The sequence below is a fragment of the Nesoenas mayeri genome (assembly GCF_963082525.1).
Source record: "Nesoenas mayeri genome assembly, chromosome: 1".
In the NCBI taxonomy this organism is placed as follows: domain Eukaryota; kingdom Metazoa; phylum Chordata; class Aves; order Columbiformes; family Columbidae; genus Nesoenas; species Nesoenas mayeri.
The window spans coordinates 13842922-13868769 of NC_137541.1; the positions used below are offsets into that span (position 1 = coordinate 13842922).

General features: G+C 36.3%; 2 protein-coding genes across 2 annotated transcripts in view; one reads left to right on the forward strand and one right to left on the reverse strand.

Annotated features, from left to right (window-relative positions):
- CCDC146 (coiled-coil domain containing 146) overlaps positions 1–17414 on the reverse strand; it is a gene marked incomplete at both ends in the record, with an annotated part of 70399 nt that extends 52985 nt beyond the window's left edge. The window contains one exon of the mRNA XM_080363709.1: positions 17259–17414. Coding sequence (XP_080219835.1) covers positions 17259–17414 — 156 coding nt within the window. The remainder of the gene's footprint in view (positions 1–17258) is intronic.
- Positions 2793–9177, forward strand: FGL2 (fibrinogen like 2; the record flags this gene model as incomplete). The annotated part of the gene is made up of 2 exons (XM_080363710.1): positions 2793–3540; positions 6290–9177. The coding sequence occupies 2 exons, from the start codon at positions 2793–2795 to the stop codon at positions 6994–6996; spliced, it is 1455 nt and encodes a 484-aa protein (XP_080219836.1). The 3' UTR covers positions 6997–9177.
- Positions 17415–25848: the final 8434 nt, after the last annotated feature.

Sequence of the window (25848 nt, forward strand, 5' to 3'; positions counted from 1 at the left end):
CGTCTGTAAGGAAAAATTCCAAAAGAGAAGACTAAGAGATGAAAAACTCCAAGAAAATGACCTTTAACCAAACAAAAGACCTTGGCAGAAAATTCTCACTTGTGGTCATCAGCTGTTTCTCAGTGAAATCCTTTCACAGCTGACAAAGATTGGCTTTTGGGTTTTGTGATTGCTTAACCACTTAAAAGTTTTAAGTATTATATAGAACACTCTAGGGATCTAGAAAAGCTCCATCTGGGAAGAAGCATTGTTTATAAACAAAGAACAAACTGCAGTTCTCTATTTTGATCTGGTCTGATATTTCTGCTATTAGTTAAGCTCCATCAGCATCTTACAGTATAAGATTGCTCAGTGCCCCTTCCGAGGGCAAACACTTGTGAAAAACTCAGTTTTGAAAGTTTATTTCAATTATCCCAAGGAAGACGGGGGCACGAAACACAAAAAAAGGCTGTGGCATACTACTTTGGGTTCCTGAAGAACGAACAGAGACCTGACAAAGTGTAGGAGAAGGATACAGATATCTGATGGAGAAATGGGTCTTTCGGGCTCACACCAGACTGCTGGTAGCCTAGCAGCAGAACAGCAACTAATAACAGAATCAGGAGGATAGCAGAGCTTTACAAGCTTACAGAAATCTCATCCATTAGAAGAAGTAGGTATCTGAAAATTTAGATATATAAGGGATCAAAAATGAACATGTCAGGACAAACATGTCTGAAAAGCTCAGATACTTCATGTTACTTTCTGCCCTTCTTGAAGTCACTCAGTTCTAACGATATTTTAGGCTTTCAATGCAGCACAGCAGTCATAAATTACAACAACATTTGCTACGAATTTAAACATTTCAAGGCAATTCATAAGACGTGGTCTACCAGGGATACTTATTATTAATTTTACAAATACAGAATAATTTGTCCCCTCAAAAGTCACACAGCAGATAGCAGAGTTCACTGCAAGCTGAACAAACAGCAGTGTGGGGGAATGTGGTTTCCAAAATAGCAAGGATTTAAGGAACCCTATTATATTTCTAAAGCCCCTCAAAAGGGCCTGCTACAGCTTTCCTCAATTTAACAGCCATAAAGGAGAACAAGGCTCTGTAAATACCTCATTGTAAGACTGACAGACAAAAACAATAGGAACCTATAAATCAAGTAATTATTTTAAAATTTTACTCACAAATTAAATTCATACATTTAATCTACTGCTACAAACATTTCAGTTTTGATGCATTTTTAACAAAACTGAGGTGATACAAATATCTTATATTCACATTGCAGTCCAGAGAGGGGTCTTTCACCTCACTGCTGGGGAACTTTCATGGTCTGAAAGGGAGAGAGACACCGTTTTGCCACATAACTAAAAGCACCATGGCAGGTTCATTTAGAATATGGGAAGAGTAGATTCAAAACCCACTTCCCAAGAAAGTACATTGTGCTGTGCAGGAATCTGAAGGAATTGTTGTAGCAGGCTGAACAAGTAGGGTTTTTTTATCAAGCCTCTCTCCTGTACTATCAATATAAGCCTGTGGTCTCTATAAAAGCTGGTAACATTCCAGAGATCATGAACTTATGGAGTATGTGTGTGACTAATGTTTGTTTAATGTTTAATCTGTATTATGCATCATTTCAAATACGATTTAGGGAAATAAATGGTTCAGGTTGGACTAATTAAACAAGAACTGGTGTAAAAATCCTTTACTCATGCAAGTTATTTGGCTCTGGACTGAGCTATGAACGCACAAAGACACGTCCATATAGCCCCGCTTTGGGGCACAAGGAAAATGACACAGATGATTAAAACTGCGCGGGCACCACATGAGAACGGCAAAGGTGTGTGCAGAACAAACATGAGGAAGTACATGGCAATTGTCGCCTAGAGCTGAAGTATTCCATTCGGTGTCACTAGTCATGCAAAGTACACGGTTAACTCTTCAAGCTGATACAAGGCACAATAACAAGAAAAGCAGGAACCAAAGATCAGGAATACAGAAAAGAATACTCCAAAATGATGAAGCCATGGGAGCTCCCTCCCTGGCTCCCTGCCTTGATTTAAAGAATTGAGGACATTATTCAGAACACCAGGATTTGATCCGGGTTTTATGGACAATCCATCCAACAGCCGGGACCCCAAGCATCCAAGGTGGTGTGGGGGGCTGTCTTAAGTTCTCTTCACTTAGAACTGTTCAGTAACAAGTACTCAGAATCAGATAACAGTGAATTTTAACTGCAATGTCACATACAAATCATGAATATTACAGATAGCTATTCTAAGCAGTGCAAGCAAAATAGGAAGAAGAAACTGCTGCTCATCCTTCTTAGTTTATGACTTTACCCTGAAAAATGTTTGGAACTAAAACTACATGTGTGTTTCAACATGCTCTGGGGTTCAAATAATTTTCATGAATACATCTATTTAGTTATATTTTCTTTGGAAGAAGGGGATTCAGTATCAGTGAAGCTGTTGCTGTGATAAACCTCAAACTGGGAAAGTGACTGCTTTTCACCTTTTCCACCTGCTGTGGTAAAACTATAGTCTAGTTTTGAAAAGCAGTTTTAGAATGCAAATGTTAAGAAGCAGATGTTAGAAGACTTATAACACAGACCTAACTGTGGGGTTTTTTTTCCCTGGAAAGAAAATCTGTATACACAGAATGAAATTAAACTGCACAAGTGATCAGCACACACGCATTTCATTGTTTTGCTTACATACACTAGTTCTGAGTCAGGAATCCTCACTGAAACATGCTGCTCTTGCAGGCACTACCTACTTTGCTCTGCTATTAATCACCCGTGATGCAAGCACTCCCACCCATTTCTGAGAACAGAGGAGGCAGTCTGATAACTCACAGGCTTCAAGCTGCCCTTATAAAGTTGTTCCACTTTTGCATACTTCCTCATACTGCTGGTTTCTCTGCAAAGATGAAGCTGCTCCTTTACTTAGTTTTGCTGAAGACAGCTCTCCTTACTTTAACAGATGTCTTTGCAGTTGTTTTAGAAGATGAAGAGGATGCTACAGAAGGAAAAGTTACCGAGACTTGTCCTATAAAGCTCAAAACTAATCGGAAATGTGAGGAAGGAGAGGATTGTCCATATCAGATAAATCTGCCTCCGATGACCATGCAGTTACCCAAAGAATTCAGACTGCTTGAGAAGACTCTCAAAGAAGTGCAGACCCTTAAAGAAGCAGTGAACAAGCTGAAGAAATGCTGCCAAGATGGCAAGCTGCAGGCAGATGACAACCAAGAAAGAGACAGTAGTAATGAATTCCTGCTACCTAATGCAGACACTCCAGCAGAAAACAGCAAAATCCAAGATAACAGAGTAAAGGAACTGCAAAGCAAAGTTAACAGAATGGCAACCAGTCTAAAAAATGCAAAGAACCAGATTCAGACACTGCAGGGTCGATTAGAGAAGATGAGCCTCATTAATATGAATAACGTAGAGCACTATGTTGACAGCAAAGTTGCTAATCTGACGTTTGTTGTGAACAGCCTTGATAACAAATGCTCTTCTAAATGTCCAGCAATGCAGCCAAGCCCTGGTATGTAACCTCTTCATTCTCACTGCCTGTATAAACTTTCTGTGCATTTTACAAATATTAGATATACAATTTGAAATGTATTTTAATCAGATAGCTGTGCTGTTAACTACACAAGTTAAGTATTTGCTCTTTTAGTGTTTATTTATACTCCTATAAAACATTTCAGCTGCCACTAGAGGGTTACTGAGAACTGCAGGTGCTCCTAGAACTGGGCTTTATTATGGGATTTAAAACATGACTTTTCAAAGGACTTTTTTTCTTTTCAGCTAGTAAATATGAAAAATTCACTTATTGTTTTACACCTTGGTACCCTTCATTAAGGATACTGAACATCAGTGAACTACATATATTTTCTCTTTGTATGACAAGGGGTAAATTTTCTCTAGGTGTGCCCTAGAAAACTGATGTTTTTCAATGTGAAACTGCAACTATTCTGAAATGGTCTGCAAGTCATTATTACACATCAAGTGAATCTAGTAAAATTTTTAAACAGATGGGTAATGAAAGAATATTTCTACTGTCACAGCAAATATCTGGAAGGCTTGGCTAAATAAGCTTATTAACAGTACTTCTCAAGAGGGTAATGTATGTACCATCATTTTAATACTAAACTCTTAGTATAAATCCCATATCTAAGCAATATAAAAAACAGGTGTTATTACTGACAAACAGGTTTTATATTACTTTTTAATTGTCCTAATTAAAATTAAGAAATAGAATGAATAATTTCTTTCTAATGTTGACAGTTATTTAAGGAAGATTTTTTTAACTCATGGAGTGTTTATATCACATATAAAATATTTGAAAACAATAAATATTCACAAGATTGTCAGCGTATTCTACCACTCAGATACTATGCAAATGATGATCAGGCATTTTATATAAGAAGATAGAGCTCTCTAGAGAAAAAGCAAGGAAAGATCAGAGTGCTTTATGGTTTTTAAGACTCTGTTACTCAGTGTTCAAGCTCAAAATAAAACTGTTCTTCTGTCTACCCGTATTAAAAATTGAAGGATCTGCAGATGGTACAGTGTATGTACAGCTGAAATTCTTGCAAGTGTGAAAAGAGTAAATGAATAATAATAAAGGGAATGCTTTTACTGTATCAGATATAAATCAGTATAAATCAATTACTTTAATTCAGATAGAAAGCATTCACAAAAAGGATGAGTGATATTTGTTATATTGATAATGTGCAATGAATCAAATTCAAATACAGTACTTCATAACAGACTAAATTAATTTTAGGTATTTCTCACACTTAGTGAAATGTTTGGTACTATTCATAGCATATGATCATGTCGATATTCCTTATGTTTTCCAGTAACTGATGCTAAAAGTGTTTGTAGCAGCCATACATACATTACAAAAATTAGCAAAGATAACAGCTACAACCTTTTCTTATACAGTAGTTATTCCTGCTTCCACTGAAAGTAACAGAAAAACTTATTTCAATAGGAGTTGAATTGGATTATAGAAGCATTTTAGCTGAAATGTATATTCTCTGTCAATATCTGCTCTGAGACTTAATCCACCAAAGATCTTACACAAGGTTCAGCAAAACAAATGAGAATCTATTGTGGATTTAGATTTGGCTTTTAAGCCTTCAAATCCTACCCTTTTTGCTGTCCTAGATGTCCAGTTTTCTGTACTGGCAAATGAGGACTCCTGAGTCATATCCCCTGTTGCAGCCTGAGAACACTCCTCCCTTGCAAGAAGCAATTTAATTGCTACATTTTTCTAGGAAAAATATGCGATTCAAGCCTGCAAATGAACATGCCCATAAATTCATGCCTGCAATAGAAATGAACATTATGGTTTTGGCTCTTAACTCAGAACTTCTGAGAGGTCTCTATCACTTACTTAAGTACCTGGAATTATAATACCATGCTGTTGAATACAATGTTGTTACTGGATGACATTGGGGATCAAAAATGGATTTTCACTGTGCAGGAAAAACCTGGGTGTATTTTCCTTCTGAATAAAATACACCATCCATTGTTGGGAAGACATTGTGTTAATGGTAGGTGATAAAACATTTCCTTACCGTAAAGCCAGCAAAGTCACATACACGGGAAAGCACCGTCACTTTTCTAGCTTCATCTTTCTAGGAATCATGGTATTATTGCAACAGATGAGACAATTTTATTGTTCTTTTTCCTGCTTCCTAAAGTGCAGTCAACATCAATACATGAAACATTCCTAACGATGTTATGTTCTGTACCAAATGACGTCAAATGAACTACAGCCAGGTTAAAGTCATTCCCATATGGACAAAGTTTTTCTCTGACGTGCTGCCAGATGAAGATTTTAATTATAGACAGGATGCAATAGTATACATTTAAATATATAAAGCAGCAAGAGCGTACATGCAAAGCATTAGAAATATGGACTGAAGAAATCAGGCTGAATTTACAGGAGGTAAGGAAAGGATAAGGATAAGGGTAGAGAAAAGGAGAAAAGGGAAAGCAGACAATGAAAATGCTGCATCCTAGACAGTTTTGATATAAAACATAATTTAAATTGGCTTTTTTGGACAGTTCTCTGATATGGAGATCCTAGGTGGTACCTATTAGAGAGTAAACCTGATGGGAAAAACAAAGTTTCTGCCTAGAGCTGAAACTGCTGTAACCCTATTTCCTATGTAGAAGTCCCTCCAATCCAAGTTCTGCATGCCACATCAGTAAAAAATGTGTTTATTTTTCAATTGAAATTATGTTTATTCTAACACTATCTGTTCTTCCACCAGTTATACAAATAATGCAGAGAGACTGTGCTGATTATTACACAGCAGGCAGGAGGAGTAATGGAATCTACAGGATTAGCCCTGACCCCAGAAATGGCAGCTTTGAAGTTTACTGTGACATGCAAACCCATGGAGGTGGCTGGACGGTGCTGCAACGGCGTCAGGATGGTAGCACGAACTTTAACAGAACCTGGAACGACTATAAAAACGGCTTTGGGAACCTCAGCAGGGAGTTTTGGCTGGGGAATGACAAAATCCACCTCCTGACAAAGAGCCAGGAAATGCAACTGCGAATTGAACTTGAAGATTTCAACGGTATCAGAGAGTACGCAAAATATGAACATTTCTATGTGGCCAATGAATACCTAAAGTACCGCCTAAGCGTTCACGGCTACAGCGGCACAGCAGGTGATGCCCTTCACTACAGCAAGCGTTACAACCACGATCAAAAGTTCTTCACAACGCCGGACAAGGACAACGACAGGTACCCGTCAGGAAACTGTGGAGCATACTACAGCTCGGGCTGGTGGTTCGACGCCTGCTTGTCCGCCAACCTCAACGGCAAGTACTACCACAACAAATACAAAGGTGTCCGCAACGGCATTTTCTGGGGTACATGGCACGGTATGTCTGATGGTATTCCCAGTGGATATAGGCAAGCCTTTAAATCGGTAAAAATAATGATCAGACCCAAAAGTTTTGTGCAGTAATTCTATACCTTTCTTTTAACTAGTTTGCATTGGATTGCACTCAAAATCATACTTACTCAGTATTATACTCAGAATTCAAGTATTCAGTTATGTTTGGCATAAAACACTTCTAGACAAAACAACATACTTCCACATAAATTTTTAGAGATGGTTTGACCCACATAACATCTTAAAAACAGATGTTTCTGAATAGTTTTTGCTAAAACTTAGCAGAGGTTAAGTCTTAGTATTGTTATGTAAATATTCTAAACATTGCTTTTGGTGCTTTTACTGACTGTGATATACCAGCTTCTATGATTTCAAACTTTTAAATGGTCTTCCATGAATTGTGTCTGAATAAACACATGAAAATAACTCAGAGGCAAAACTGATAATGTACAAATTTTTCAACACTTAGAATGAAAATTAGTCTCTCTGGAACAGCCTGACTTTTTATATCATCTATCCTTCACAACTTCAAAGGTATACCATGGCAATATCAATATAAATTAGGAAAACTACTGCAAATTACTCTTTTTAAAGGACTGGGAAACAGAGGACAACATGGTTTGCCCAAAAACATGAAAAAAAGCCTTGAAGAAAACTTAGACAAGGAAGATGATTCCCAAATCTTATGCACTTTATCAAAGATTACTCAAAGAAGTTGGTGAAATAATTGAATAAAAGCAAGTGGAAATAATGTAGAAAGAATGCAATGAAAGACAACATTCTTGCTCATTTTGGTTCCTCCATTCAAGCTCAAGGTCCTACCTTTTGTTTGTGGGAGAAAGGAGCTGTTACATAGCTTATTGCACATTTATATAGTCAGGTAGACAGGTAGGAAGAAGACCCACCAAGAAGAATCTGTGTCTTTGCATTAATGCCTCTGAATACATACAAAAAGTGTTTCCAGTGCCATTTTGCTTTCTCCTGTACCTTTTAGGTAAGACAAATGTTACAAGATAACACCTGAAGGGACCAAAGTTCTCATTTAAGTTCTCACTCTAGGTAGACCTTCAAATTCTAAAAAAGATTATAAATATTTTGTAAGATATAAAAAGATTGTGTTCTCCCCTTTTCCTGGGTACCCCTTTTGTAGCCACAGAAACACGAGCAAACCACTGACAAGTGTAAACAGAAAAGAGAACATGCGAGAGACTTGGTTCTTCTCAAATATCACAAATGAAACAACCCAATTTTCAAATACTTCAGGAAGTGCAAATTGGAGATACGATTATTAAAGCTCATGTTGTAAAGGATGAGCACAAATTTGACTACATGGATCTATTGCTTACCCTAGAGAGGACACGTCTCTAACTACAGTGACCAGCTTTCTGAACGGAGATGCAATTTATCTTAGCAAGAGGCTATTTTGCTATATTGCTTATGTCAATCTTGAGATGCAGATAATCTATACTAAGACTGTATTTCTTTACCAGTTAAAATGTGGTGTTTGCTGGCATAGCCTTTCTGGTTAAAAGAAACATACAAAATAAGATCTATGTATGCACCTGACCTAATACTTTACAAATACGACCCATTTTTTTAGATGAGAATGAGAAATATTGTGATTACAAGTTATGCAAGTGAGCAACAGTGGCAATAGCTAAATTGTAAAATATTAATATATATATTTTAAGGAAGTAAATACTTTGAAGGATATTCAGTGTGGTTTACGATATGTCAGTTTGGTTTTTTGTATTTCACTTTTAAAGAGTAATGGAAAATTTTAATTGCAAGATGTCTAATCTTTGCTTGAGAACATGTTTTGAAGCTATAGAATATTTATTTTGGGATAAAAAAAGGATTGTCTAAACCAAAAAAAAAAGAAAGAAACAACTTATAAAGTATTGGTTAGAAGAGCAAATATCTAATTGTATATGGTTATATTTAGTAATTTTGCATGAAATGCACAATTTGCTCCTATTCATTATATGGTAACTAGCTAAGTACGACTTATGGTATCTACAAGCTTCTACTTGAAAATGTCTTTTACCTGCTAAGTTCTTACAAGAGAAACTGTCGTTTTTATATGCTGTTTAAAAGAAACTTCATAAAACACCAAAATTTTAACAGAAAAAAGCAAATGTGACTAATATAATCCACAAAAGCCTTGTAATGTGGTTACACAAATGTGAATATTACCTGCCTGGAACTGTTGTAACGGAGTCCCCATCCATGTGTACTCGTTTTAAAAAGTGTAACTCCAACTACTTGTTGCAAGCATTATCTTTGTTTTTCCTTGGTGTCACAAAGTTAAGTCACACTGTTAAAGCTGTACTACTGGCATAGAAGTTTATGGAAAATAAAAAACTAAAATATCATCATTTGTTTTATTGATTTTCTATAAAAACTGGAGAAACACATACAACTTTAGATGACCAACAACGATGACTATGAGACATGCCAGGAGACTAACTGGTTGTAAGGGCAGTCCTTGAGAGATCTATTTTATGACATTTCAGCTGCCAGATAATACCAAAGGCTGAAGTCTCAAACATCCTTTTGAAACTGTTCATATTTTGGAAGAGAAAAAAGTAATTGCTAAATCAAGAGTTTACATTATCTGTATCTTTAACATGAAAGAGGAGGAGCAAACTCATCTGGTTTTTGTACTACACGCAACCTTTCAGGTCACATGAGAGTTTCATCAAAGCATGTCAATAGAAATAATACCCCAAATTAAAGCATACAAATTTTATACAAATGAAAGCATTTGTTCTCTGCTTAAGGCTTAATAATTCAAAACATGTCCTTCAATTTACAGAAAATACCTTGTGGTTTTGATCTTGCTGATATTTAAACTACAAATTTCAGTGAAGAAGATTACTAACAGTGGGTTTGCTAGCAAAATTCCTATGTTTTTTTTTCCAAAGAATAAAGGCACAAACCCATCTGTTCTATGTGATCAGCCAAGTAGACTGTAATCTCTTGGCTTTCTATGCATTGCTTAAACAACAACAACCAAAAAAATTCAGAAAAATGAATTTTAAAAAAGCAACAACAGAGAAGAAATGAAAAGAAGATCTGAAAGCAGATATTTTTAACTTTTTTCTTCCTTTTTTAATGCAAATATCTGTTTCTTTGATGATGTTTCTGAGGAAACGCTGCAGACAAACTCAGAGCGTGAGTTGTGAACAGGTAGTTTGGCAACTGGGTGGAAAATAAACTGGAATTTATGTGACCATTTTCAAAGGAAATTAATACGGTTCTCAATCTGTACCTAGGACATCGAGTTTATAACTTAAACCAAAATCAAGCAACAAAAAGAAAAAGGTGCCAAACTTACTTAGCTTCTCTGACTTACTTGTGATAGAAAAATCAAAACAGGAAGGATGCGCAGAATAAAAAAAACCAAGAACTAAATACTGGGCTACCAAGAAAGATATTTCAAATGTATTTTTATAAATGTGTTCTGTAATCCTTTTTTTCAGGACATAAGAGGAAAATAACACTGTATATACGGATTTGTAGACATCGACAATAAGTTTCAAAAACAAATGGATGAACCAATACCCGCCAACATGTCCTGCTAAAGGCAAACTTTCCTCTTACTAAACTGATCTCTTTCATTAACAGCTTTAACGAAACTTTTATGGAATTATAATACTTCTGCCAGAAGTGAATTTGGCCATCACCCTCAATCATAACCAAAACCAGAAAACAATGTTTTAAGATGATGTATCAAATCCAACCCTCACACAGGTCATGAGAACAGGATGTGGGTCAATTATATTTTTAAGCCTTCCTTAATAATTTTTTCTGATCTCAGTAAAAAAGAATATTTTTGGAAATTAATCAATACTTGAAAAAATATCCCAAATTGCCTAATTATGTTTATATAATCAAGATAAACTGTAAGCCTAATTAATAGTACAGAAATAGTATGTCAACATTTAGAATTGCACAGTAGAAAATAATAAGTATGTTTTACACGTTTATTTTTAAGCAATTACATTGACTCAATGACTTTTACAGAGAAGTGGGATCTGCTTTGAGGAATAAAGTCTCTTTTATTTCTTTGGACAGAACATAAAAGGCTCTCTGCTTACTTCTGCAGCTCAACCTCTACATGCTACAACCAAAGAGAAGGATTCTTTCTCATGCAAATCTTTAAGGCTCTGTTCATTAGGAGGACACAGGTTTTTTGAATAAGGAAACTAGAAATCACCTTTTTAACATTCAAAGTAACCAAATCTGTGTAACAGATGATTCTCTACCACTGGATATTTTTATCAAATGCATGTTTAGTGAACATTGCTTTGGCTTCCTCACAACACAGTTGTGCTGACCTAAACATCATAGGACAAGGCCAGGTAGACTCACAATTTCAGTACAAGATCCCCCTGTTTTGGAACATCAGATCTCAAATACATGTTTCAGGTGAGAAAAGGGGAAGAGGAAGACAGCTTTGGAACATAAAGCAGCAACATGCTTGCCTTTTTAAGTCTCAGAAATTGTTGACAAAAGGCAAAAAATGCCAGCAGGTGCTGCAATTAAAGGTTATTCCTAGTCTTGCAGCTTTAAGGAGATGTGTTCCCTTTGTGTGGCATGAAATCTGCACTCACTTTATAACAGCATAGACAAAACAACACATCAGAAATGCTTTCAAATGTGCTTTTCAGGAACAAACAGAAATACCACCTGCTTTGTGACAATACGAACACATGCAACAGCTCCTGGCCTTGTTTCCTCACCATGTCACCTGCAAGTGGCAACAAGAATCTCTCCATAGAAAGAGCATATTACACTGGCTCTGTTCCCATTCCTGCAGCTTTAAGGCATCTGTAAGTTCAGGCCACTCTTCTACAGCTTTTTATGGGAGTTACCACTAATTGGAACAACCAACATACCCATCACAACCACTCATCGGTTTAACATTCCCTCTGCAAACTCTTGCTTGCTGAAAGCTGGTGAAAAAACCCCAGACTCTAGCTTACAGACACATTATCAACCCTTGGTGACTCCCCGAGTGACCATACCAACAAAGTTTAAAAAGGTTTATTTAATTAGCAGTTAAGTTAAAAAAGGTTTATTTAATTAGCAGTTAGATTCCTGTGGGTGGAAGCAACATCTGTCTTTGCTGTCTGTGCCAACACATTTATAGAGCTTTTTTTGCTGTGCCAGGAACCTTTGAAGCGCGTAAAGTGGAGTGTGCCAGGATCAGCTTAAGTTTGAAAATGTTGTTTGCATTCAACAGCTGTGCTAAGATTTGTACATCTTTGATAGAGCACATACATGTCTGGAGAATGCTGAAACAAATTAACCACTGCTATGGTTACCGTGCAAAAATATACTGATAATCATACTTTATAAGAGTAGAAAACACACTACAGTATGCGTAAGTGAACAGAAATTAAATTTGTGCTTCTATAAAAAAAATCTTGGTCTACTAGACTAGTTTTTCTACCCAATTTTTCATTTAAAGTTTTATCAACTTTTTTTTTTTTTTTAAAAAAAAGGAATCTTGTTTATACCTACCATTTAACCTAATTTAGGAGAGAATTTTAAAAAAGCTTGGTAGCAAAAGAAATCAGAAAAGTATATATTTTCTAGTGTGGCATTGTTAGATGTCAGAATGCCATTGAAGAAATATATGAAATACTGATTCTTAGTATTTATATTTAAAAGCTGCCACCAACCTTTATGTGACTTTGTCTTCCTTCTTGCAGCACAGACGAGAAAAAAAGAGAAAAATGAAAAGTACCTTTTCCCCCTTAAACCACATTCAAACACTGAACATATGCATCAATTCATGACTTTAAAGTTCTTCCAGCTAACAGAGCCACATGAATCGGTGTCAGAGCAGCAGAAGCAAAATTTGCTTGAGAATTCTCTGTCACAATACTGTTCCTTTTTTGGTAAACATGGTGATTTTGCTCTGTGTTTCCAGTGGAACCAGGATTTTGGTTAACAAACATCTTCATTAGCAGTTCACCGGTTTTGGCAGTCAAGGGTAAGAAGTTCATTGATCTCAGAAACATGTCAAGTTTCAAAATAGTCATGAAAAATATTCATGAAAGGTTCTTTCTGCTTCCTGATGGATGGTGACAATAGGATGCCTGGACATCAGCAAAAACAAATGTAGCATGATAGTGAAAATTTCGATTAAAAAAAAAAAGGCATCTCAAATTAAAGACTTGGTGCTGGTATCATGTGCAGGGCAGAGTCCATTTTATTTTAACAGGATACAGAGTGCATGAGTCCGCATTACATCAATCAGAGAAATTTACCAAAGGAGTTTATTCTTCTGCAGGTTTAGATTTAGCACATAGATAGACAATGTTCATTAGCAGAAGGGGATTTTTGTGGTACCTTCCAAATAAAGTGCCCACTTGCTGAATATGGCAAATAGCAAAGCACTTTTTATTCACAGGTGCACTATTTATGGAATGAATAGCTCCCTCGTAGCATCCACTACAAAGACATGCGAGATAAATGTTGCTAAGTCTTTTTTCCAGCATCGTGTTAAAACCAGATGTATACATTTCAGTGGACTAACAGGTATCTTTCTAACCTAAGAACATACCAACAAAAGGAAGAAAAAGAAGAAGCACAGCATAGAAAAGCTCAGACACATCATCCCTGAGTAAAGCCTAACAAGAACTGCTAATACAGTGCTAACTGAAAAAGACCTCAAACTGCGGGAAGCTACCCTCCCAAGATTTGATTTCTCCTTTTTTTTTTTCTTTTCCAGAAAAACATGAGCTTGTACCTAATTCATAAATAAACAGAATTAACTACATAGAATTAAAAGATACTAGGCTCCATGACTGATTTTTCCTTCTAACTGAAAGAACCTGAAGAAGACTAGGTTTCAGGGAGTCTGTGGATTAAAAAGATAAACCAGTAGATTTTGTAAGCGGTTTATCAACTTCATTAAATCTTGGAAATTTTGCAAAGATAAAATGGATGGAAAACTGTTCCCGGAGCGCAGCTGTCTGTGATTCACTATGAAATTGGAAAGATGTATAGAGTAGGCTCTTTTTGTCTCTGGGACTAATTGTGACTTGGGTAAAAAACCCCCAAAAATTAAGCAACAGAAAAGAATTGAAAGACTTTAACAGACTAAAACTAAAACATAAACAGCATCATTTTGATAACTGATGTTTTATTTATTTATGTACCCATTAAAATGGGAAAGCCTGGATAAGGTGAAGGAAAAGAAAGAACAACTTGATTGTCCAGAGCAAAAATGTGCTACAATGCAGTGCAGGGAAGGGCAAAAATTATGAGAGTGGGCAGGACGCAATTTGTAAATCAGTCTTTTTCATTTTCATTCTACCTAATCTTGTCATTTTGAGCATTTAATCCAGTTTCATATCATGTTCTTTTGCTTTTCATATTCAAATGGCCATTCCAGTATGTCCTGTGCTGCTTTAGCAGTAATAGTATCATCTCGTAACAAGGATGATATAAGAATAAAGGAAGATGTAAAATGAATTATATTATCATCTCTTGCAAAGAAATCATAACAATTTGCATGAAAAGGATGAATATAAATTCAGAGCATTTGGCTGAAGCTAGCTACTAGTAAAATACTCATTTTATAAAATTATTAGCACTTGAAATTTAGACAATGTACATGACATAAAATTTGATACTTTTTTGCTGTCTTTTATGAATCAAATTACATATACATGGTCCATAATTCACTAAATCAAAAATTTCAACAGCATAATTTATTACATCTTAATGTAGCATTTATCCAAGTAATGTATTTATTTAAACATTCAGGTACTAAACTAAGTAGTTTTCGATGAAAATTATTAACATGATGTAGATTGTTTTATTTCTAATGGCATAAACTGGAAGAAAACAGGATATTAGGAAAGATTGACGAGTCAAGAAATTCAATTAGAAGTGTTAGGAAAAAGGCCTTTATTTCAAGGACATAACAGAAGGCGAAAATAAGTGGAAAGTTCTTTTAATGAATGTATGGCAGTCCTCTAACCAACAGCAGTGGAAGTACTGAGTGAGGCTGATGTCAACTTGGTAATAAATAAAAACACTTGGTGAAAAGAAGCAAGTCATGATGGACTGAATGGGTTTTGTTCAAAACTCTGTCCAGCTTTTAATATTTTTATCTAACCCATAAGGCTAAACAATGTCACTATGTGTTATTAAAAATGAAGGAGAGAGAGTGTGCATGTTTGACTCCTTGCTCTTTACATGTTTGACTGAGAAACAAGACTGGCTTGACTAGAAGTTTTATTGCTACATGGGATCTATCTGTTCTCATAATATCAGAAGTTTTCCCTTCTGATAAGTATTTGCTGCTACGCAGGAATAAATGACTAGTCAGTAAACCAGAGACAATATGATCCAATTCTGCTTCTGTGGAAAAATTCCGAAAGCTCTTCCAAGAAGCTGAAAGCAGTGTCAATGCAACAGCCTCTGTGGTGACCGAAGTCATATATTTATCTCTGAATTATGTATAAAGTTCAATACAGGAAAACAAACATGTCAGTGAGAGAGAAGTAATGTGAAGAAGTGATGAAAAGCCAAAGCACAAGTACGAACTGTTAAAAATTATGGTAAGAATAAATGAGTCATCGATCCCTTTTGAAAAATGACCAGAAGACCTCGTTATGAAATCTTATGCAAATTGCTTACTTCAGTTTTCCACTGCACGTTTTTCCCCTGAGTTGGGAACAACTTCTAGTACTAAGGTTACCCTGTATTTCCCAGTAACGGTTTACAATATTATCAAGAGTTAAACAAGCTGGGCTTAAATTTGACACATAGAATAACCTCTTTTGAAAGATGTTTTTTGGGGGAAAAAAACAAATCAACCAAAAGATCTGACAATTTTCTAGAATAAGGCTAGAAAAATTATGTCTTCCCATTAATATAAATAAGGAAAACAAAGCATAAATGTAGAATATATTTTAGAATGTTATATCATTTAGTTTTATTTTGTTTAGGAATGGCTGGAGGGTGAAGACATCTTGCAGTAGGCATATGCTACTTGTTGACATACCAAGAATTCTACCACAACTGAAAATCTATTAAAAAAGTATTCAAGTAGGCGGAAATAAAAGTACTCCCCAAAATGCAGTTTCTGAATGCAGTTTCTGTCCGTAAGAGGATTTCTGTAAGGTGAGAAGTCATCTCTCTCCGAGAGTTGAGCTGTCCTGGACTTTTGCAGCTGCCTTGGACTGAGAATTCACTGTGCTACAAAACTGGAAGCTGTGGGTTCAACATATGATGGCACTGGTCTGAAAATGGAAATCTCTCTGCCCCCTCCTGTATGCTCCACTTGAATGCACAAGAGATTAGAGAGTGCAGGTCCATGCTATGGTCAGTACGATCTAGTAGCAGGACAGGAAAGGGTCAGCCCTATTTTCCTCTTCACTACAAATTCTCATCCCTTCCTTTCTACTGACTTTATGTCCAAGGCAGAGAGAGCTGGATGAGCAAGCTGATCTGACAGATCCAAGCTGGAAAGAGCCCAAGGTAAAGCAACTGAAATTAAGAACTTTAAGAAAAATGTGAAGTATGAACAAAGCCTGCTTAGGTTATAAGGGAGATGTATATGTTTATGATAAAGAGGGCTGAAATTGATTGCTCTCCATTGTCACTGTGGGTAGGGCAAGAAGAAACCTACATTATTCACTCCAAAGGAAATTCAAACTGCGATTTAGGAAAAACTTCTTTTAAAAACCCTAGCAATGATGAAATGCTGAGAAAGGATAACAAAGAGCTTGACAAAAGAACAAATTAGACAAATATCTGCAGAGGATCTGCTTTAGTATAAATTTTAGATTAGATGATCTTTCAACGTCTCTTCTGACATTACATTTTTAAGCATTCCATTTGATATGAATGTGATATCTTAATTTCTAAACTATTTCTAGTACTCCAAAAGTTTCTTTAACACAGAAAATTCTGCGAAAGAGACTGAGTTCCAAAAGATTTCTTCTTTCATCATCAGTTATTAGTGCCTCAGAAGTCACTTACCTTGGATTTTTCCTTCAGCTTTTCTAAAAAATACGATGCAATTACCTTTATAGCTAGAATACTACATGATCACTGAAAAAAAATGATGTGATTATCTGTTAGGCACACCATCCCCAGCAAGAATATGCCACATGTATCTTACTGCTTCACAAAATATTCTTACCACTTAGAAAAAAAAAAATCAGAGAAGAAATGGGGCAGCTACAAGATAACCTGTGGTAACAACCTTTGATTACTAACAGCAAAATACACATTTCAGGTTAATTGATTTGGACACAATATGCAGTGTTACAGATAGAGAAAGCTGTGGCACATGGTACCTCATCTAAACACTGAAATGCAGGACTAGCAGTTACATCGATGGATCCCTCATCTCGGCTATAAACTGTTGGTGCTAGAGTGCAGATCAGTTGCTCATTCTCGATTTCCAATTCTGTGTCACTGGAACTGGAACTTTCTTCACCAGTCTGACTCATTGTTTGAAGTTCTAGGAAGTAATGAAAACACCAAAATAGAGTAAATTAGATCTAGGGATATACATGACTGTGCAAGAGAAGTGTGCAGTTTAAAGAACGCACATTAACGTGTGACACCCACATTAAACAACAGAAGTCACAACATGAGCAAGCTTGGTGGGTCTAGTTATAACTTCATGAAAGATTGTAAGAGGTTGCACTATTACTGTATCATTCTTTTAGTATTTTTAAAATCCTCTAACAGTTGCTTATATCGCCATCACATAAATGTTAGACAACATGCAAAACAATATTTCTTAAAAAACAGGCATTGAATAATAGATTTATGCTGGGAAAAGCCTCTGGGGTCATCTAGTCCAATCTGCTGCTCAAAGTAAGGCTAACTTCAAAACTAAATTGAGATGCTTAGGGCTTTGACTAGCAGAGTTTTGAAAATCTGTTGAACTGAGGAGTCCAGCCACTGCCTGCAAATTTGCCTTACAAAGGAAATCCCCAAGTGGGCAGAACTCCGGCAGTTCTAAGTGCTGTGATCTTTCCTCTGCCATGTTCATAAGACTAATCCAAGAATGTGTTTTCCCTTTTCTCTACCCAACATAAGCTCACCTTTCATGGTGTCCCTTGACCTTGCAGGGAGTAATTATGTAGAAAAGGAACCCCTTCACAGAACACAGAGGCCTTGAGGACAAGAACTGGTCTAACTTGTGTAACATCATTAAAGTTATTCATGTCTGTAAGTCATTGTGTGTCCATACTTTAAAAAAAACCCCCGAACCTAACCCAACAAATAAACCTGAAACCATACAAAATGATAAAACTTAATATAAAATCTGAGAATAGGAGGTAGAAACACACTGGAAAAAACAATTCTCCTGAGATCTCATGTCAGAGCTCCTATATAGTACCCACATTTGTCAAGTAACAGGGTACGTTTTTAGTATCTGTGACCTCTGCTATAATAATGTGACCCTGAAAAATATCCAAGTGAACTAATTCAAGAATAATAATAAAACTCACAGGATTCAAGCCATATTTTGATCCCTAGTACAGTGTGGGAATCCCCTTTTTTCTTCCCTGAAGGAAGAAGCTTTAAAAGAGGCTAAAAGCCAAATTTTATAAACATAGCTGTTCTATTAAGCTTTACTTTGAAGAAAGCTCTTTTTCAAATTAGGTAACAGTTTTTGTTTTGTCTTGTTTTAATAAATACACAGAGATAGAAATAAAGGAAAGTTGGAAAAAGGAGGGTTGTTGGAAACCTGATAAGACAGCAGCGTCTGTCAGGCCGGTACTTGTCACTATATCAAGTGCCAATTGATAGCTGCCAAAAGCACCTCCTGGCATAACAGTATCTTAAGAGTTTTGATATTCAAAGAGCTTTACAATGATGACCTTTTGCCTGAAGGCAGCATGAAACAAGACAAAAACATTTCAGGAGAAAGACATAAGAGAGTTGCGATGACTAAAGAGGGAATAAGCATCTTACAGAGGGAAAAGTGATGAAGAAGGACCTTGGAGGTACATTGAAATCTTGCCATGACACAGTGAGATGGGGGAGCCATAGGGTATCTGTAGAGCAAAGCACAGCAGAAAGGGGAGATGGAGAATGTTCCATCCAGGAATTCAATAATTCCTTCACAAGTTCACTAAAGTTGGCCATAGATAAAGTGAATGGGAAAATCAGTATTATAGTATTTCACTTCAAGATTTTGGGAGAAAGACTGATGAGTTCTGCAAGCGCTCACCTGACACTAGCAGATCTTTCTCGATTCACAACTATGCAGAATTACTGTTACACGGAGAACATTGTATTCTGCTGTAGGACAAAACCATTATAAAGCCCTTATCAGCTGCCAAAGATGCAGAATGCACCACAGATTAGTCAGTCTTGACATCATTCAGCCTTTTACAAAACATATGGGAGACTCGTTTCTTTTGAAAGGGACCTTTTTAAAATTTAAATCAAGGAGAATCAAAATTAAAATTGTAATAAAATTGAGAAGTACTTTCAAGAAATTTCAATAGTGTATACTAGATTTCTCCAATGAAACAACCAGAGCAATTTTGCATTCCAAAGCCAGGAAGCTCATAGTTAAGAAAAATATAATTTCTTTTTACAATTGTGGTGGGAAAAGGGATTTTAAAATGTTGTGTCCTATGTATCAACCTTTTGAAGAGTCCCTTGTCAGTAAAGGTAGAGAAGTTTATACTGGCAAGTTTAGGCTTTCTTCAGTGCTGTTTGGAATTCCTTCAGGAACATTTTGACTTTTAGAGAGATTTCAGTGGCTGTATTTGCTTATGGAAAAAAAAAAAGCAATTTTATGATCTCTCCTGGAGGAGTCAAAACATTGTGAAACAACTGTAAACATCATAGAGGCCAAGAAATAATCTCTGAAATACTGTACATAAACATGTATGCACATTTATAAATAGAGCAATTTTTCATTTCTAAAGAACTGCTGAATATCTTAGCATACACATTTCATGTTTATGGCTGCGGCTGCTGCTTTATTTGTTTCTCTAAAACATATGGGAAGAATTTAGACAGAGCAAAAAGCACTTTTGAAGAAAGTCCAAGTAGAACAATGCCAAAAACTGAGGGCTTCACGGGTGTCAGCACTTTTGTTGATCTTCTATGTGAAACATACAGTTGATGCCAGTCAAAAAATACACTTCTGCATGGTGTGGTGGTACAAAGGAGTCCTTGCCAAGACTCCAGTTTGCTGGGCAGAAAAGAACAAAAGCAACCTTCAGAATCTGAAAAGTTTATAATATTGTGTTAAGACACAACCATAGACAGCTGAGAAAGAGGAAAGCAATGAGACAGCCTTCGCTAGTGTGATAAGCGCTGGTCTCCACTCCTTTTGAAGAGGGAAGATGACGGACTGTAACAAAAGATATGTACAATTATGGGACACTGAAATAAGTTTAGCATTCTTCACTCACCTACTACATAATTAAATTTAAAATTCAGCTTATACAAAATTGGATATGTAAAGTTCAAAAAGCAAAGTGGAAATTTTGTAATTTTGCTATATCTGATAAATAAACAGTTTAATTTAAATAGAAATGGAAGTTGGCATGATTTCTAAATTTACAGAATAATTCAACAAATACACATGTTTTCAAACTGTATATCTGCCTTGATCCAACACAGAGAACTGCAGAGAAAAGGAATTACAAGCCTGTTTTGGAGCCCAGGTCAAATCAGGCTGAGAACCATCTTGTGAAACAGCTCGAGGACAGCAATAATAAAAGTCTGAACTCAGATCCCAAGGACTAACGCCAGCATCTTCAGTACCTCTCTAGAAAAATCCATGTGCATACACAAGCCAGGCAGTGCAGAATCCGGATAGGCAACACTTAGCTGCATTGACTCTTTCTAGAGTGACAGATGCAGAAAGTAGTAAAATTTCATTTTGAACAGGGAGAGATGCAGCTCCATGTATGAAGATGCATCAACTAGACTAGTGAAGACAAAAAATTTATAAAAATCTCTGCTAAGGGAACTATACTTCAAGTGGTCATCTTCATTAACATATACTGATGAACCCCTTTAAACTTCCCTTTAAACTTTATCTTAATCCCTTGCATTAATCAAATTAATTAGAAAAAGATTCAGGTTCAGAAATATTTTTATACCAGTCACACAGTCTTACCCTTCAAGTTCAACTTGAACATGTATTTTAAGCACAAAGGGGAAAAAATTATTAAGTACTTTAGTTTTCTCTGCCACTGTTAGAGAATTAAAGGTATGAATTCATAATTAGAATAATATTAAGCATCAATAATATTAGACACTGCTATTGCTGAAGGCAAAAACTGTTGTATGTTGAAGACTATGTGCTAAAATAACGTCTTTTCTATTATTTTATTAAAACTTTGGTATGAACATACTTTCAAAGTAATTTATAATTTCAGTTTGATAACATCGGGCCGGCCGTGAAGTCTGTGACGTCAATTAAAACAATGACTAATTATTTGTGCAAGTAGCCTGAATAACTCCAGTGGAAATATTTATGGAAGTAGTTAATTACTTGTATTACATGCAGGTTCACACTTGGATTTACAGATGGTACATTATAAATTTATACACGTGCTACTTTCCTTCCTGATAGAAATTACTGATTTCTTAATATATTCCCCCTCTCATTCTTTGTTGCCACACAAATCTGATGTTTCTGTTAAAGCTGGTTTAGTTAAATTGGTGTAGACAGACACATAAATGCTCCAACTCACAAGAGGTTTTTTGTTTAATACAACAGAACTCTAAGGTCTAGTCAAGTTTAAACAAATAGGTGTAAATTCACCTTAAGTTGAGCTGAGGCCATAGACACAGGTGTCTTTCCACAGCCAGCTGCATCCATAGATGTTATGTATTATTTCCTTCTCTTGCAGGAGGAGGTATCTTCCTCCTCCCTCAACACTGATCTGTGAAAGGAACAGTTTTATTACTCCTTTCTCAGGCAAATAAGATAAGGGACTCCAACTAATTTCAATCAATGCTATGAGTTTAATTGGATGATTTTTCTGGAAGTTGCTACGGAGCTGCCTGCGGGGATGGCAGGAGAGAGGGGCAGATGAACAGAACCTCAGCTGAACAGTGGGGCGTGATACAGGGTATTTATCCACATCTTTGTGCTCCCTCCTCTTGCACACAAAGCTTAAAAATTAAATATTACTTCAAAAATAAGACAACCGACTTAGCGTTTCACATTGAATTAGTTAGAAAAATTATGTAACGTAGTTGGAATGGCAAGTTCTAGTGGGACCAAAAGCTGACCTAGCTCCGCACGCTTCCAGCCAACACTGATGCCTGGGGAGGGACAGAAGAATCCACCAGTCACAGAGTGGTGAAGCTTCCCTGAACCCATCCCCACTCACCTTCAACTCCTGCCAAAATGTCGGTATCTGCAAAATCCAGCGGAACGCAGGTTTTCATCTTACCTCTGCACAATGGAACCAGTGTGCTTTTTTAAAATTCTATTTGAATCTGGCTCCTTAATGCCACCTCGTTCTTTTACTGAATGAGTCATGGAATAATCACAACATTTCTATGGACTAGGTTTTTTCTAACGTTGTGTCTTAATTTGATAATTCTTTTTCTAAGGTGAAGAAGCCAATCCACCTGTTGCCACAGGCATGAAAGCCCTTCTCTGCCTTCCACTGTCCTTGTCATCCTTCTTCAAAACTGCCAGTTACACTATATTCTCCTCAAGAACGGAAGAGATGAGAGCTACAGATAATATTAATAACATGGTACTGTAACATGGTACTCCTGTACCATGGATTTATTCAATGGCACAGTGATCTTCTTTTCGTCCCCTAAAATTTGATGTCCTAATGCTTCTTTCCTAAAGTCAAAGCAGCAGAGCTTCTGTTTTAACTGGGCAGAACCTGTGCTTTAGCATGAAGGGTTATATATTTAAATGACCATGATCATTAAATGATCATTAAAATTAAAATTACATGATGTGTAATGGGGCATTATCATATGCATATAATGTACAGTACAACCCCACTAACAACTGCTTTAAGGAAACGAGAGCACACTGCATACCTAAACTGCTTAACAATTTCAGTTCTGAGTTCCATTGTTTCAACTTGTTTTTAAGTCTCTGCTATTCAGGATGGAATCACCCTGAGCCACACACAGACTTTATTGGCTGGAGTTTTAATTACATATGACTAAGAGAGAGAGAATTTGAATAGTAAGATTTGCCACTTCCCTTTCCACTTAGTTTCTAGGAGGAACTTATTTTTCTCAGAAAATTTCTGGTAGTGTGACAAAAGAATCCCTGAAATTCAAACCACTGTGTGCTCTGGAGATTGCCTCTCTCTGCCATCCCCGAGAAGAAACGGTTACCAGCACTACATACACACTAAAATACCCAGGGGAAAACAAACAAAACGTGCTTCACCTGTCCACTGAAACATAGACATGCCTTGAGAACTAAGCAGTTCAGAAATACATCACTTACAAATACAAATTACAAAATACAAAAAAAAAAAAAAAGAGAGCTAAAATAGTATAACAAAAATATATAATAATATAAACACACAAGAATTTTTAGTAAATTTGGAAAAAATATCCTGACTACAAAATTCTTAAGCCTTATGATAGGAACACCGGTAGGTAACTAGCCCTGTGTGGTAAACCTCTCCCAAATGCTGGATGTTAACTTAAAATTAAGTGTTCTTGCATCGGAAGGTAGGAGCCTCAGCATGAGCCTGACACCAGCAAGAACCCTCCTGCAGGGCAGCCCTGTTTTCCTGAGGGGGAACGTCCCATCATTTCTTAATTACATTTATAGCATAAACCTGCCCAGGCAGACTAAGTTTATACCTGGTGAGTACCTAAAGCTATCTGATTTTATTTTGTGATTAATTCCAAATATGAAAGTTAGAAAAATATATTCCTTCTGCAGCCTCTTCTGTATATCCTTTTTATTTAACTCCTCTTCCCTATAAATCTCTCTCCCTTACCTTAGCCTAAAGGCACCTCTAATAATGCTTTGGCTTTAAAATCTATTTTAAAATTTATTTTATAACTACTCTATTTTATATCTACTTTAAAATCTATTTTATAACACTTTACAAGGTCTAGTTTTTATTATCTTTTGCCTGAAACACAGAATATTCTTTGGCTTTCAACAACACTGTAAGTAAATATCTGGCAAAATAGCTAATAAGCATTGTAATTCATTAAGGAATCACACAGGCATCTTGAAATTTGAGCTCTAATCAAATATTCATTTATAAATTTGATGTAGTTTTCTTTTCCCGCGAGTGACAAGTCAGGAAACTAAAGATGAAAATAAATCTCATTTTACTGTCGGACTCTGCTACATACCACACTAGCTGACGTGGGATCAGCTGGAACTCAGTCAAGAGCATGAAAATGAATAAATATTATAGCCAAAATATAGATGACATAAGTAAAACATTAAAAACATGAGGTTTCATATGTATGGAGAAAGAACTTCTTCCCAGTAACAACTTTTTATCTGTTTTCTTCAGTATTTTTAACCACATAAGTATGCTTAGACTGTATCTTATGAAAAAAAAGCAACACAGACCAGTGAAATATATACATAGCTAAGGCTATAGTGTCTTTGAATGGTTTCTTGGACAAAGTTCTCAATTATGCAAAGCTCGTCAAGGTTAAAGCTGATTCATAGCACAGGAGGGAGTCCAACCTGATAAACCTCTGTCTTCACGAGGAGCATCAAATACCAAGATACTGGAGGAAAAGCGGGAGGTTGGAAAGCAGCGCTGGCTGTAGGAGGAGGCAGGAGAGGATGCTCGGGAGGAGCAGGAGAGACCTCAGGAGTAGTGGGGGCAGCGGTGAGACCCACGAACCGAGGGATTCCCTTGGAACAGTCGGCTAATAGAGTTATTTGTTGAATTGGCTGTCATCTAGTGGAATTACAGCACATTGCACCGCACTTCTCACAGGGCTGCAACTGTTTCCCTGGCAAATTATCTAACATTTACACGTGCTATTTGGTCTCAAGAGTGAGAATTTTGTAATATTTTTTCCAAAAATCAACTATTTCTGAAGACCTGAAAAAAATAACTTGTATCCCCCATCATGCTCGAGATATTTCTTGATACATTTTTTGTTTTTATAGAGCTCTGTTTTTCTATGCTAAACTATCATATGGCAGGCTGGCCCTTTTTGTGTTTCTTTTACTAATTTTTGAGATTGAATAAAGTAAACCAATTAAATAATTTAACTTAAATTCCTTTATTGATGAATATGAATCTTATTAAACTTTCTGCAGTGAAAATTACAGATGAACCAAAAAGCTAGGGCCATCTCTTTTCCTCTTGGACACTCAGATCTCATTTCAGATTCATAAATAATCAATGCCAGACAGTGATAAAATTGGAAACCATGCTAACAAGATGAAAAGAGCTTGATGACTAAATACCATATTGCATGGCTTGCGTGGTTATTTTCGGAAAAGAAGAAAAACATCACATGGAGTGCAAAAGGCAACACATCAGTAAAGCGACAACCCCAGATTTCATTATTTATTGTGTTGCAATGTAGCTAAGACAATGCACCTTTCTATGCATGTTTCATGCTCATTACTGGCAATAAACTACAATAGGAAAATAATTCAGCCCCTGACTTTACATCATCTATGCCCACACCCCTCCACCTCATTTTTTTAATTATCATACAATGATAATGTAGGCTATGAAGTCCAAAAAAGTATTTTTAACTGAATTTAGTAGTTCCCCACTTGTTTGTAGACCCTATAAGGACAATTGTCTCATGACATACTTGTACAGAACTCAGGAAAATATTAATGTGGCTGGCTTTAGGACTGCTAGGCTGCATGTTAACTGCTAAAAAGCAGTCACAATGAGTAACTGTTAACCAAGCTGTCTTGACAGAGACCAATTTTGAAGCTCTGCAATACTGCTT